The sequence below is a fragment of the Cetorhinus maximus genome, chromosome 3, assembly GCF_964194155.1.
Source record: "Cetorhinus maximus chromosome 3, sCetMax3.hap1.1, whole genome shotgun sequence".
In the NCBI taxonomy this organism is placed as follows: domain Eukaryota; kingdom Metazoa; phylum Chordata; class Chondrichthyes; order Lamniformes; family Cetorhinidae; genus Cetorhinus; species Cetorhinus maximus.
Window position 1 is genome coordinate 199,451,610 of NC_135881.1, and position 14,517 is coordinate 199,466,126.

The following is a 14,517-nucleotide window of genomic DNA, read 5'->3' on the forward strand; positions in this document are numbered from 1 at the left end:
TTTTAAAAATGGCGGCCAGGCTGCCAATTCCAGCGTACTATGGAAGGACAGCTCAGGGGTGGGTGGGAAGGCGGTGGGCTACCCACTGTCATATTTTACATACCACCCTGCCGAAAATACGCCTGACAGGTGGTGGGGGGTGGGGGGTGCGGGGTGGGAGGGGGGTGCTGTAAAATCCAGCCCAATGACAAGACACAGCTTCTGGTTTACAAAGGCAAGGTTCTCTTACAGAAACCTACCTTAGGCTGTCACGAGAAACTCAAAACTCGATAAACTCTGGAAGTTTAGCAGTTATCTAAAAATACCACATGTCACTTCTGAAGTAAAGTAGATTGGTGCCTGTCTCACCACTTTTTTTGACATTTGATAGTTAATGATTCTAACCTTTTTGTAAATGGAACTCAAAATGATTAATTAGACACTCCACTAAGTCTGAAGAGAGCCTTCTTAATGTTAACAATTAATTAAGATGCTTTTTGCAGTGTTGCACACTGACTTTGAATCATTACTTAAAAGTAGGACACCTTTCATTAGTAGCCATTTCAAGATGATTTTTCATCTGATTAATGGCCTCCATAGAAAGCTTGTCATTTTACTAGAAGGATTGCACCTTTTGTCAAACTCCCTGCGCCATGTGTAATGATAAATTCATGATTCAGACGGTCCTCAGGTGCATCAAAGCTGGAACTACAAGAATTAAGAACCCTAGCTCGAGCCCGGAACAGTTTGTTAACTCCTAGCAGTGGCTGTGGATGTCTTCACTCATCTTTTACCCAGGGCAGCCCCTTCCTGCCTGAGCGAAAATAAATATCCGAAAGCCAGCTTAGTTTTCCCTTATTCTCTACTTTCTTGTTGCTACCTCTCCAGCCTATTTCTGTGCCCCTTGTTCTTTGTTTTCTCACTTCTTTCTCGTCTTTCCTTGCACCTTTTGCTTTCTGTCTTTGCCCCTCCAGCTGTACCACCTTTTTATGTTTTTGGTTATCAGGTTCGCTGTCTGGCGAACACTAGCTGCGCCCTTAATATTAACACATTAGTCGGTGCTTGAAACAATGTAGGCAGAGAAACTGATTAACTGAACAAACACTGGTGGTTTATTGGAAATAAGAACAGAGCACTAACACCAAATGTGCAAGAACAGAGTGTTAACACCAAGTGTGCAAGAACAGAGTGCTAACACCATGGTGCCTCTTCAATCACCTCCAGCTCTAGACTTACAGTCACCCAAGCAGCCCACGCCTTGTAGCGATTGGTCAATACAGTCACATGGTCAACTAACTACATTCTCTTAAAGGTACATAGCACTCCACTTTACCACACACCTGCATGTATGCACTTCAAGATTCACAGAAAAAATATCATATTGGGTGAATAAAGAATTCTTGCTACAGTTGTACAGGGTTTTGATGAGACTGCATCTGGAGTGCAGTTTTGGTCTCCACTTTTAGGAAAAGATATAATTGCATTGGAGGTGGTGCAGCGAAGGTCCATTAAATTGTTCCCTGGGATGAGGGAGTTGTCCTATGAGGAGAGGCTGAGTAAACTGGGGTTATATTCTCTGGAGTTCAGAAGAATAAGAGGCGATCTCATTGAAACCTACAAAATGGTGAAGGGGTTTGATGGAGTGGACACTGAGAGATTGTTTCCGTTGGTCGGGGAATCTAAAACACGGGGGCACAGTCTCAGGATAAGAGGGCCAATCATTTAGGACTGAGATGAGGAGAAATTATTTCACTCAAAGGGTTGTGAATCTTTGGAACTCTCAAACCCAGAGGGTTGTGGATGCTCCATCGTTGAATATATTTAAGGCTGAGATAGACAGGCTTTTGGTGTCTCATGGAATTAAGGGATATGGGGAGCAGGTGGGGAATTGGAGTTGAAGTCCAAGGTCAGCCTTGATCGCATTGAATGACAGAGCAGGCTCGATGGGCCATGTAGTCTACTCCTGCTCCTATTTCCTATGTTCTTATGAATTCTTTACGTATGGCAGATTACTGCTCAGAAGAAGATAATTTACATCATTAAGATGGAACTATTTCCTCTAATCCCATCAATCTGCTGTTTCTCAATATTGATTTATAGTCTCTCTTTTCACACTTATCCAGTCTCTTGTTGTAGACTCTGCCTCAATTTGAATATATAATGACGTCAGAGGGAAAAATGCTAAGTGGTCCATCTAGCTTGTCCGATACTGTTGTGATACTCTACGCAGCAGTCCCTAGCCTTTCTCCTGGGTCATCCAAAAGAACCAGATTTAAAAATTCAAGCCAATTAGGATTAAAAAATAAATCCTCAAAAATTCTTCCCGGGGCCTGTTTTGGTGATCGAAACTGGTCCGAAAGGTCACATTGAGTCTGAGTTATACTACAGGGCGCTGACTTCTTGTTCAAGGTAACCTCCGGCCCAGCCACAAACAGACCAAACTTTCTCCTGAAGACAGTCCTCTAATCTCTTGTAGAAGAACCATCTAACATCCAACCTAGTCCTGCCTTTACTTAACCCGCAAGCGCAGCCCCTGTCCCTGCCTAACCTACCCAACTGAAATAATTAGCCCCTTCCATATTTTTTTAAACCTCAGTCAAAGCTCTTGAGTCTCTGACTTTCTGGAAATTCTTAAACTCAGTTCCTTAAGCAAATCCGGGGAGCTAAGGCTTTTCAGATTTGGAAATTGAAGCTATGCACCCATACTTCTCTGTACCATTACCAAAGCCTCAATATTCTCTGTCATACGAGGGATCCAGAACTGGACGCAAAATTCTAATTGTGGCCTAAACTGATGTTCTGTAACAGGCCAAAATGGTATATGTTCTTCCAAAGTGAAATGTTCTGTGAATGCAACCTAGTTCCCTGTTTGCTCTAGCTGTAGCTTCATGGCATTCATCATAAGCCTTTAGCGATTGATGCACTCTATCTACCAAATCTCTTTCTTTCACCACTGGCTCCAATTACATTCCCTGTGGAGTATATATATATATATGTGCAAGCATTAGACCTGCGGACATGTATGACACTGCTCTTTCCTAAGTTAAATAGGATTTGCCAAACATGAACCCGTTCTCTCAACACAGAGATCTGCTGACAATAGTTTACCATCCTCTGCAATCCTAACCATTGTGCGTAGTTTAGTTTCATCTGCAAACATAGCTACTTGTGGTAAAACATTATATTCTAATAATCATCAGTGTGAAAACATTCTTTTCTAACTTCTTCCTTCATTCTTCTAGAGATAATCCTCAATCTGTTCTGCTTGTTATCGATGTACTAACTGGGGGAGTAATTTTTTCACTATTTACCCTCTCAAAACCTTTTATAATTTTGAAAATATCTACAAGATTCCCCTTTAACCTTCTCTGCTCCTGTGGAAAAGATCCAATTTTCTGAACCTTTCTTCATAACTATAACCTCTCAGTCATGGCAATCATTGTGGATCTTCTCTGTACCCTATTCACACTTCTCACATCCTACTATAATATACAAGCTGTGATCCAGCCTATATGTTGTACAATTTCAACATTACTTCTTTACCTTAATATTCAATTTCCCCATATATAAAAATCCCAGTATCCCTGTTATAAGTCATCGATTTGCCTTAGATAATCTGTCAGACATAATAATGCCAGTCGCTCCTGTAAGCACCCTGAGCATCTTACACTCAAATATATCCATACAAGTATCTAATTATACAATGGTGTAAGTCAAAGATTGTAACAACAAGATTCCCTTGTAATCTGAGCTGGATATCCTGACTTCCGCACACACCCCCATGCTCACTTCCCCTGACCATTTCGAAGGTGAAACGAGAAACACTTGGTGAGATGAAGCCAGATCAAAACTGTTAAGCATTTTTCCTTCAGTCGCTAATTCAATCTGAAGAGTATGTTACGACCGGGATAAGAGGAGTGTGTGAAATATCAAGCCCCACTACTCCGCAGGCCGTACCATTAATTTAAATGTTTAATTTCCTCACTGAAATGGCCTATTGTGTACCTATACCTCCAGCACCCAGAAGAAAAGAGACTGACCAGGCTTCTTTCAAAAACTCAGAATGATTCATTTATTTTAAAACAAAACTTCTTCTAACAAGTTGCAAGTACTGGTTAACACACAATTGCAATCAGGAAGTGTAACTATCTATCTCTTCCTAAAGAATTCCCCCAATGCACACACACACACACACACACACACACACACCCCGTCTCTCTGCAGAGATGGACTTTGGAGAATGGGTGTTATGAAATAAAGGATAAAGTCTGCAGGGGAGTCCCTCGTGTGAAGATGGGCTCCTGGTCTCGGTGGAAGCCTGGAAGGTCTCACCAACTGGTCTCAGCTGTGCAGGTCCAAATGCAGACTAGTTACACTCAGGTGAGGGTTCTCAGGTCACAGATTGATAGCCACCCAGAATTTTAGGCAAGATAGAGAGAGGGAACCAGTCAAGGTAGCCTTCTTTCCTCAGCTTGTTCTTCAACAAAACTGCCCTTCAAAACAAGCAGGCTCACAATTTCGGTTCTTTGCCTCTCTCCTATGTGATTGCCTTTTGCCTCCCAGCTTATCATTAAGTAGAGTGCTTTGCAGTTCAAACAAACAAACAGCTCCTTCTCATGCACCATACAGGTCAGGTGATTACTTGGAAGAGGCCTGCTTGCTTACAGTTCCAAGATGAACTTATGACTTTTTAAAAAGAAATCCCAGGTTAGCATCCCGATCATGCCATGTCCTTCCATTTTGTAAAAGAAAACTTCAGTCTTGAGAGATATGATTCTAACAAGTAACTGAATCTCATTTAATTAAATGAACTTGTGTTTCCCTTTTTGTGAATAAGCAAAGTAATGGTTAGTCCGCTGAAAGCATTAGTTTTCAGTCTGATTTGGCGTCAAGGCAGACCAAGGCAAATGTGGGGTCTTGTTGCCTCTCTCCTCAATATAATCTGCTTGTACTTTATTGCTCTCTTTCTCAGCCAACCTCACCAGCTGACCTCAACATCTGGGTGTTTGGTCTTTTGTTTCCTTTCCCACAGGACGTTGTGGTTTGCTTCCTGACACCCTCTTCCTTTCAAGAGGGTTGGTCAGAAGAGCTGCTTATCAAGTCAGCTCCTGGATCCCCAACCGCCCCTGTTCGTCTCCCCCCCCACCTGCCACACCCCACCATGCCACACCAGACCCTGTTCTTTGGAACCAATTTCATGCAAAACTCAATATTCCATCTCAAAGGTAGCTCAGCGTTGTTCCCTTATTGACACAGGTAGCAGTTCTCATGCCTGGCTTTAATAGATCACCTAGGTATGGTTGCCATCCGCAGCCTTTTTAAATCTAGGCAAATTCATGTTGTTTAAAACACTTAAACATAGTTCAATCATAAAAAATGTTTCCATGAGGGAAAACATGATCAAAAACCTCAAAACATGACAACCCTCTTTACTTTTCTATGGCATTTTCTACCTTTTAAAGATGTGTCAACTGCGCAGGTCTCTCTATGTTCCTCCGTTCTATTAAGAATCTTACTTATGTTAGCTCCTATTTTCCTATACAACTTTGCATTTGTCTACATTGGGGAACATTTGCCCCACATTGGGGTGGGGGGGGAAGTGCGGGAGCGGGCGCCAATGGTCAGCCTTCCGATCGGCGCCCCCGGCCGGGGGTGCTGGGGGCACCGCCATTTTACGTGGGCGGGCCAATTAAGGCATGCGCGCGGAAGAGCGCACAGATCTCCCTGGGGCAAAGTGCTGCCTCGGGGAGATCGGCTCCGAATAAAAAGTTGACAGAAAGGTAATTAAAAAAAATTTCCCTGACATGTCCCAGCTCATGTGACACTGTCACATGAGCTGGGACATGTCCTTAACTTTTATTTAAACATTAAACATTTAAAAGCCCTCATGAAACCTCGTCCCGCCCGTGGATGAGGTTTCATGCTTTCTCCGAGGCCCACCTGGGCTCCTGGCCTCCTCGCCAACCCTAAGGTTGGACGGGCAGGTCCATCAGTCAAGTTAATTAGTTTTTTAATGGTCTTAATAGGCCGTTGACAGTTCGGCAGGCGCGCAGCCGATTCAGCCGGGGTGACGTCGGGATGCACGCCCGACTTACCCCCGCGTCGTTTGGCAAGCGGGCCCCTCCCCCGCTCGCCGACCGGGAAAACCTGCCCATCGAGTTGCATCTATTACCTCCCTGCTTGCTCTGCCAACTGCCTGTGTCCACCCGGAGTCTCCTAAATTCTTCCTCGCGGATCGCCGTGCCAACTCTTTTGCTGCTTCCTCAAACTTTGATCGAATTCCTCTCCGCCTGCATCCAAATCATTGAAATCAATGGAAAAACAAATTGGGTCCCCAGAACAGATTCCTGCAGCACTACCTGCATCTTGCCTTATCCAGGAAACATCCATTTACCCTTACACTTTGGTTTCAGCCTCCGTCCACGCAGCCACATTCTTCTCAACTTTCTTCCTGTAAATTACGTAATTCTTTAATCCTTAATGCCCCCATAACTTCGGTAGATCTGATGCTGTCACACATCCCTGTTGATGGCTGTATTTGATTTGGTGATCACGTGACATACAGAGATTTTTCATAGAAAAAGAATCACATCAACCAGTGTCCAGGCGGGAAGGGGATATTAGGGAAATAATTTAAAACTTATGTGAACTATCCTTTGAAGCTTAAAGCCATAAGGCCCAATTGCAGTGATATCACATTTTGGACACATAACTGCAAATGCTTGAACCGTGTGTTGGAGAAACATGGCTATAATGCCCCAAAGCGCTTTACAGCCAATTAAGCACTTTTGTGTAGCGAGTGTTGTAGTGTAGGAAATGCAACAACCAATTTGCACGCAGCAAGTTCCCACAATGGAGCAGTGTGATAATGACCAGGTTATCTCTTTTTGTGATGTTGGTTGAGGGATAAATATTGACAAGGACACTGGAGATAACTCCATTGCCCTTCTTCAAGATGGTGTCGTGGGATCTTTCACGTCTACCCAAGAGAGCAGACAAGGCCTCAGTTTAACACCTCATCCGAAGACTACAGCTCCTTACAGTGCAGTGCACCCTCAGCACTGCACTGAGAGAGTCTGTCTCGATTTTTACACCCAAGTTTTTGAGTGGGACTTGAATCCACAATCTTCTGGTCCGGAAGCGAGAGTGTTACCAACTGAGCTGTGGCTGACACTGAGTTGTGGATCTACTCCTGATTCACTCCTCGCTTTGAGAACTGCATTTGCCCTGGGAGTGCAAGATCCTCTTGGCCTCCTCTCCTTCACACTCCAGCTAAGAGATTTTTATTTTTACAAGTTCTTTCACAGGATGTGGGTGTCGCTGTTTAGGCCAGCATTTGTTCAACATGCTTAATCCCCCTTTAGCAGGTGGTGGTGAGCTGCCTTCTGCACTCCCTGTGGTGTGGGTACACCCACAGTGCTGTTAGGGGGGGGGGAGTTCCAGGATTTTGACCCAGCGACAGTGAAGGAACGGCGATAGATTTCCAAGTCAGGATCATGTGTGGCTAGGGGCGGAACTTGCAGGTGGTGGCATTCCCATGTATCTGCTGCCCTTGTCCTCCTTGGTGATAGAAGTGGTGGGTTTGGAAGGTGCTGTCGAAGGAGCCTTGGCGAGTTGCTGCAGTGCATCTTGTAGGTGGTACACTCTGCTGCCACTGTGCGTCAGCGGTGGAGGGAGTGAATGTTTAAATTGAGGGGGCTCAGGTGCCTTTGTTGACGATTTTCTTTGTATCTGAATGTTACAGGAGAGACAGTTAACAACGCTCCAGGCATGTCTGTCAGGACATACAGCAGGAATGGCTTGTTACAAGATACAACATCACGGCACAACCTAAAGGAAGACACAAGCATTGTTGATGATTCTGCAGTAAGCTTTCTCAGTTCGTCCAATGTACTGTGATTTAAAATTAATCAATAATGGGCTCTGACTGCATTGTATTGGGGATTTAAAATTGGGAAGGCTTTGTCACAGAATCACAGAATTATTGCTGCAGCACAAAGGAGACCATTCAGCTCACCATGTCTGCATCAGCTCTCTGTGTGGGCACTGCACCTAGTGCCATTCCCCTGCCTTCTCCCTGTAGCTCTGCTCATTCATCCTTTTCAGATAATAATCCACCTTCCTCTTGAATGTCTTGATTGAACCTGCCTCCACCACACTCTCAGGCAGCGCATTCCAGATCCCAACCACTTGCTGTGTAGAATAGTTCCTCCTCATGTCACCATTGCTTCTTTTTCCATTTACCTTAAATCTGTGCCCTCTTCTCCTCGATCCTTCCACCAACGGGAACAGTTTCCCTATCTATCTTGTCCAGACCACTCATGGTTTTGAACACCTCTGTCAAATCTATAATCCTGTCCTGGAATAGGTCTGTTGTTTTCCATTTCCCAGTATAACACAACAGCTGGTGCACACTATTAGGTCACAGTGGCTGCTATTAATTGAGGTACAGTCTTGCTTTTCTGCTTTCCTTAACTAAATAAAATCATTAACTGAGTCAAAAGACTGAGACTGAACCTTCACAACTGGCACACCGGGTTGCATTGTTTCAGCCCCATGGAGATGGGATTGAGGCTTGGTTGGGAGGGGGGGGAGCTGGTGGTGGAGGGGGTTGGGGGGAGGAAAAATGGAGGAGCCTCATCAGGACTGCTTCCTGACGCATTCCCACCACCGGGAGTGGGCGGGGAACAGGATTGGCAGCCCTCACCACAGAGGCAAATGAGATAATTTAAAGCCCCAATAAGGAGCAATCTTGCAGCCTCACTGGCGCTTTGCCCACTGGACGTGGCCTCCCTGTAGCAGGTTTGGTGGGGGGGTTTCAGAGCCGGACGCTCCATGCCCCAGCGGGTCACAGGCATGAAAAGCCGCACCTCCAGGTCCAAACTAATCTTCCAGAGGGATTTCCCCTCTGCTCCCAGGGGCTTTACTGGCTTCGATCCTCCTCCGTTTTTAAATTCACAACACCTTCAATGGCGCTTCTGCTTCTGCTTTTGTGGGGTTGGCGTCACAGACTAACAGCCGTATTCCACCAACATTTATGAATGTGGTTAGCACCAACTCCACCGAATGTGACCTGCTGACAGGGCGGTCATGATAATGAAAAACTTATAAAGATGGGTCTTGAAGGTTTCAAGTGATGGGGCTGTGACTACTCCCGTTGGCAACTTGTTCCCTGAGGGATTGTCCTTGGGAAGGAAGATTGTTGATACGGCGTCTTGGGAACAAATGGCCTTTGTAGTTTATGTGGATGACTCCCTCATCTTTTGTCACTGCAGGAGGGCAGAAAATGCTTATTTCTGTCAATTCCCACCAGTTCATTGCATATTTTGTAGAACACCGGTCAGTCTATTTCCTGGTCAGTCATTCCCATTCCAAATCTTTGATCAAAGATGTGACGCTATCGTATTCCCCATGCTGATGCGCGCATTACACCTCCAGGTTGAGGCGCCCTCGCAGTTTCGGACCTACCTCAGCAGCACCCACCTCTCCTGCCTCAGGCTCCAGAGCTGCAGGCCATGTGGTGGAGCCTGCCTGTCATCCTTAATAGGCCTATCGGGAGGCTGTCTCCAGGAAGATTGTGCCAGCGGGCGTGCTTCCAGCAGGTGGTGGGCTCAGAGACCCATTTGGTCCCCATGCCGGGGTCTTGGGGCCCATCGTAAAATCCAGCCCTATGATGAGGGCGATAGAACTCTGAGCTCCTGGTTGGCCTTTCACCCAAATGTTCCAATGTGCAGATTTAACCCTTTTCTGTGCACTGTCAAAAGCTAAATGCAGCCAAGAAGGTGAAAAAAACAAGATTACCAACGTGGTGCTGTGCAGCCACATAATGAACCTTAATATGAAAGCAAAACACTGCAGATGCTGGAAACCTGAAATAAAATCAAAAATACGCTGGAAATACTCAGCAGATCAAACAGCATCTGTGGCAAAAAAAGGTAGAGTTAACCTTTTCAGGTCAATGACCTTTCATCAGAACCCTAATAATAAACCTTTGCATGTTATGAGCTCCTTAAGTAGTTGATTGCTCAGCGACGGTTTACCTTACAAAGTACCACAATAAGGCCCAAGGTCAGCTGAGTGCGGAGATGTAAGGCCCAACAATGTGGAACTTTGCTGACAGCACGGAGGATGCAGGGAGGTGGTCTCACCATGTACGAGCAGAGAATGATTCTGTAATTGAGTTAAATGAATTGCATTTTTTAAAAATAGTCCTTAGCACAATTCCCCATTGTTTGGGGTGGAAATCCAGTGGGCTCTCTGAACACCCCACCCAGCCTGAGCAGGAAAGGTCCTTGCCTGAAGGAGCCGTCAAAGGCTGCTTTGCGCGATATTTTCTTCTGACTAAAGCAGACGATGCTAGAAACGCTCAGCGGGTCCGGCAGTTTCTGCGGAAGGTCAATGGGACGTTTTGTTGGAACTTGTGGAGGCGCCGTCCTTCTGTGTGTTGAAGAGAAGTCATCGACCTGAGACATGGGGAGGATCTTCCCCTTGTCCAGCGGGCATGGCGGGTGGACCCGCGGGAGCAGCCGCCAAACAGTCAGCTGCCCACGTTCGGGGCCCGACCGCAATTTGACGTTGCCTGGCCAGTTAATGGCCAGCCAGCACAAATCGTGCACTGAAACACTCAGCACTGCGTAGGTGTGGGGGGGGAGAGGAGGGGGAGGGGAGGGGGTTTGGGCACCAAGTCAGCGCAGGCGCGGGGTATGCTCACAGCTCCCTGAAGGCACAGAGCTGCCTCGGGGAGCAAGGTACTCCACATTAAAACTAAAGCTTTTTAAAAAAAAGGAAAACATCCAACAGGAGGGAAAAGGGACTCTGTCACACGAGCAGGGACACGTTGAAAATGAGTCCTGAAAACTTTTATTTTATTTTATTTTTTTAATTCAGATCGGAAACCTCACCCCGCCCGTGGACGAGGCTTCTTCAAAAATCAGAAGCCTATTCAGATTGAAAAGTTTTTATTTAATTAATTTATTAGTGGACTTAACAGCCCTCTTAATTGTCGGCGAGCACACTGTCGACTCCCGCGCGCGCCCGCCAACCGAAATATCGCGCGATGACATCGGGACACTCGCCTGACAGCGCCGCGCGCTATCTCACACTCGTGTGTCGGCGCGCGTGCCTGCACGCCCAGGTGAAAATTCATCCCACTAACTCTGTTTCTCTCTCCACAGATGTGGCCAAACCTGCTTAGCATTTCCAGCTTTTTCTGCCTTTTATTTCAGATTTCCAGTACCTTTCTCAACCTTGGTTGGTCAATGAATTCTTTCTCTCTCCTCTGCTGCAGGAGTCTTTGCCGTATTAAGAACTGGACACCACTCTGAAGATAACTCACTGCCTATGGCTGTCCACTAGAGTGCCTTGATATAACAGCCATGGAAATTATTATCCTGCCACTGCTCAAAATCCCATATGATCGGACTCTCACCGGATACCTCCCTGAATTCACTCTGTGACCCTTCAGGATTGTACCTTTACTGTGGTAAAAAAAAAAGTTTTGCCTTAATTTCAAAGAGACCTTTTGAGAATGGCGACTGGCCTCCCTAACATTGGCCCTCACCATTTGAAAAGCACTTTGACCTGTTTGCTGTACAGAACTCGTGGTCGTCGTGTGCGTGATTTTGTCTTTACATGGTAGCACAAACTCGATGTAGTTGGAAGCACGGTTATTTGTAAGTGATTTGCCAACTGTATTATCTTATTCAACTAAAAAATGGTTGTCAAAAAACAAGTTGAAGGTAAATTGTACCTCAGCCATATTGTTGGTTGCTGTCAGATCAGTTCATTGGTGGTGGTTCCCGAGAGCGGTGACATCATTGAATCTTTTTTAAATGTTATTTTATTGTGCACATTTATTTTCATACAAATAATTTTAGTCTCAAATGTTAACTGAAATCACTTTTACATTGAGTTCAAGGAACTTTCGACTGGAATCTGTGGAATGAAAAGCGAGATATTGCTGACTAATATATTTTTGTTGCTTTAAAAAAAAAACAACCTCTTTGTGAAAAATTATAGGGGGGAATCGAATGCTTCTGTCAGCTATAGGAGCAAAGATGCTGAAAGTGTCACAGTGAAAGAGGCACAGTGTCAGAGATTACCCTAAAAGAATGATTGGCTTGAGAGGACAGGCATTAATGAGTGGCAAAGGTTCACATTCCAGATAAAACGTGAGCATTACAACTCAACAATTAGTCATAAATCATTATGATTCATCCACTGATGAATGTTGTTGCATGTTTCATGCTGGAATAGGGAAACAATGGGCACAACACCGATGGTGAATTAGTGGTGTGCTTAGACGCCCTTGCAATTTGAATAAATCGTTCAACTCATGATATTTTCTTAGAAAACACCTCCACATACAACACCGACAAAAACTTGCATTTATAAAGCACCTTTAATGTAGAAAAGAATGCCTAAAGGTCCATCGACTGTTAAGGAGAGACCAATTTTGATATCTGCGCAACTCTGAATGAACAGGTCATTTGATACATCAAATTCTCCGTTAAATGCTGGACAAAAGCATGAGAACTCGGTGTATTACCCACGGCCAATTGCGCGAGAAGTTTTTGACTGCTTACCGGGAGGCTACGCATCCTGTTTTGTGTGTTGTTGCTCTACTGCTAAAGGTGGGATTATAGCTTGCAGAATACAGCTGTTCTGCTTGGTCATGTTTGTTTTAACTAACAGCCCCATGCACGATAGCCGGGATTTTCCGGTCCCACAGGTGGCGGGAATTGCCGCAGGCAGGACGGATAACTTGTCGGACCAACAAAAGGTCTGTTGACCATGGGACCAGAAAATCCCGGCCAATGCCTCAGTGTTGAACACGAACAGTGTACGAGCTGAGAGAAATGCAGCATTGAAATCATGCTTCTTGAGCAACTATTTCATTCCGAATTGCAAGTCAGCGCACAATTTACTGAGGTTTAACAAAACTACGTACAAGATATAGTCAGACATCAAAGCCTATGTCAGTGAATTGGAAACTTTGATATTTCATAGAATTATTGAATGGTTACAGAACAGGAGGCCATTCTGCCCATCATGTCCATGTCGGCTCTCTGCAAGAGCAACTCACCTAGTCCAAATCCTCCTTCTTTGCCCCATTCCTCTGAAAACTATTTTTTTTTTCAGATAATTATCCAATTCTCTTTTGCCTCAATTGAATCTGCCTCCACCACACTCTCAGGCAATACATTCCAGACCACTCGAGTGAAAAAAAAAAGCCATTGCTTCTTTTACCAATCACCTGAAATTAGTATTTTCTGGTTCTAGATTTCTAGGATTTATTTTTCTTTCATGGACCCAAGCTAATATTTACTTCTATTTTCCCAACTATATTTTCCTGAGGGCTTGCATCATATATAGCACCTTTAATGTAGAAAAGAATGTCTAAAGGTCCATCGACTGTTAAGGAGAGACCAATTTTGATATCTGCACCAGACCAGGGTAAGGATGGCAGATGTCCTTCCCTAAAGGGCATTAGTGAACTAGATGAGTTTTTAACAACAATCATCAATGGCTTCATGGTCATCATCAGACTTTTAATTCCAGGTTTTTATTGAATTCAAATTCCACCATTTGCCGTGGTGGGATTTGACCCCAGGTCATTACCCTGGGAACCTGGATTACCAGTCCAGTGATAATACTACTATGCCACCACCTCATCACCTCCCCATATATTTGAGGGATCTCTGGTGTGAGCTATTTCCCAGGTGGCATCTGCTGCAGCACAACAGCATGGAGCTGCTTTGGCAAACTGGACCTGGCTGATGACCCCCTACGAGTATTGTTTGCCTGTCCCGGCTACACTACTGGCTTTGCTGCTGCAAATCTGGGTAGGGCCAGTGGCCTTAAAGCTGGGCTGCTGTGGGTTCTGCCCACCTCCCTTGTGTCAGTGGAATGGATCCACTGGAGCACAGCTCCTCACCCCCCCACCCCGAAGATGTTGACCAGAATCCCCGCAAAGAGCAATTAAGTCACAGCACCTCTAGCCTCCTGAACAGTTACACTTAATGCTTATATGCTTTGCCTTTCAAGGCCACAGTGATATCATAGCTGCCCAGAGAAGGATAAATAAAACGGAGGTGCTGTCACAGGAACAGACACTAACTACTGGGAACTTGACTGCATTAAAGTAGGTTGACCCGGCGATCCACAGTCCCTATTGCACAGTTATACCAGTAACAGAGCAGGATTTCCAGGGCCTGAGCTATTAGCTGGGCCTGACTGGTATCGCCCATTCAGCTCGTCTGCCAATTTTTGGGCTGCTCAGCAGAGGCCAGATCTGAGGAACTCTCCATGGTGGGTCACTCGACCACCCTGATGCCCACAGGCATGATAAAAGCAGCATATGCACGATCTTTAGGGGATGATTTCACTGTATTTAACTTTTTAAACCTGCCCACCCTTGACCCTTTCCCGTCTATTGTTTTATTTTTGGAAAAATATGCTTTATTCATAAAATATCTGAAAGAACATTACAAAACATTTCTAAATGGCCATCACAAAAAGTGCAATCATATTCAACTT

General features: G+C 45.1%; 1 protein-coding gene across 2 annotated transcripts in view; it reads left to right on the forward strand.

The window, feature by feature from the left end:
* The window catches only part of LOC144673859 (rab effector MyRIP-like), a 403,745-nt gene extending 391,751 nt beyond the window's left edge, over positions 1-11,994 (forward strand). For both annotated transcript variants that reach the window (XM_078535501.1, XM_078535509.1), the window contains 2 exons: positions 7,724-7,845; positions 11,267-11,994. In XM_078535501.1, coding sequence (XP_078391627.1) covers positions 7,724-7,845; positions 11,267-11,284 — 140 coding nt within the window. In that variant the 3' untranslated portion in view covers positions 11,285-11,994. The remainder of the gene's footprint in view (positions 1-7,723; positions 7,846-11,266) is intronic.
* Positions 11,995-14,517: the final 2,523 nt, after the last annotated feature.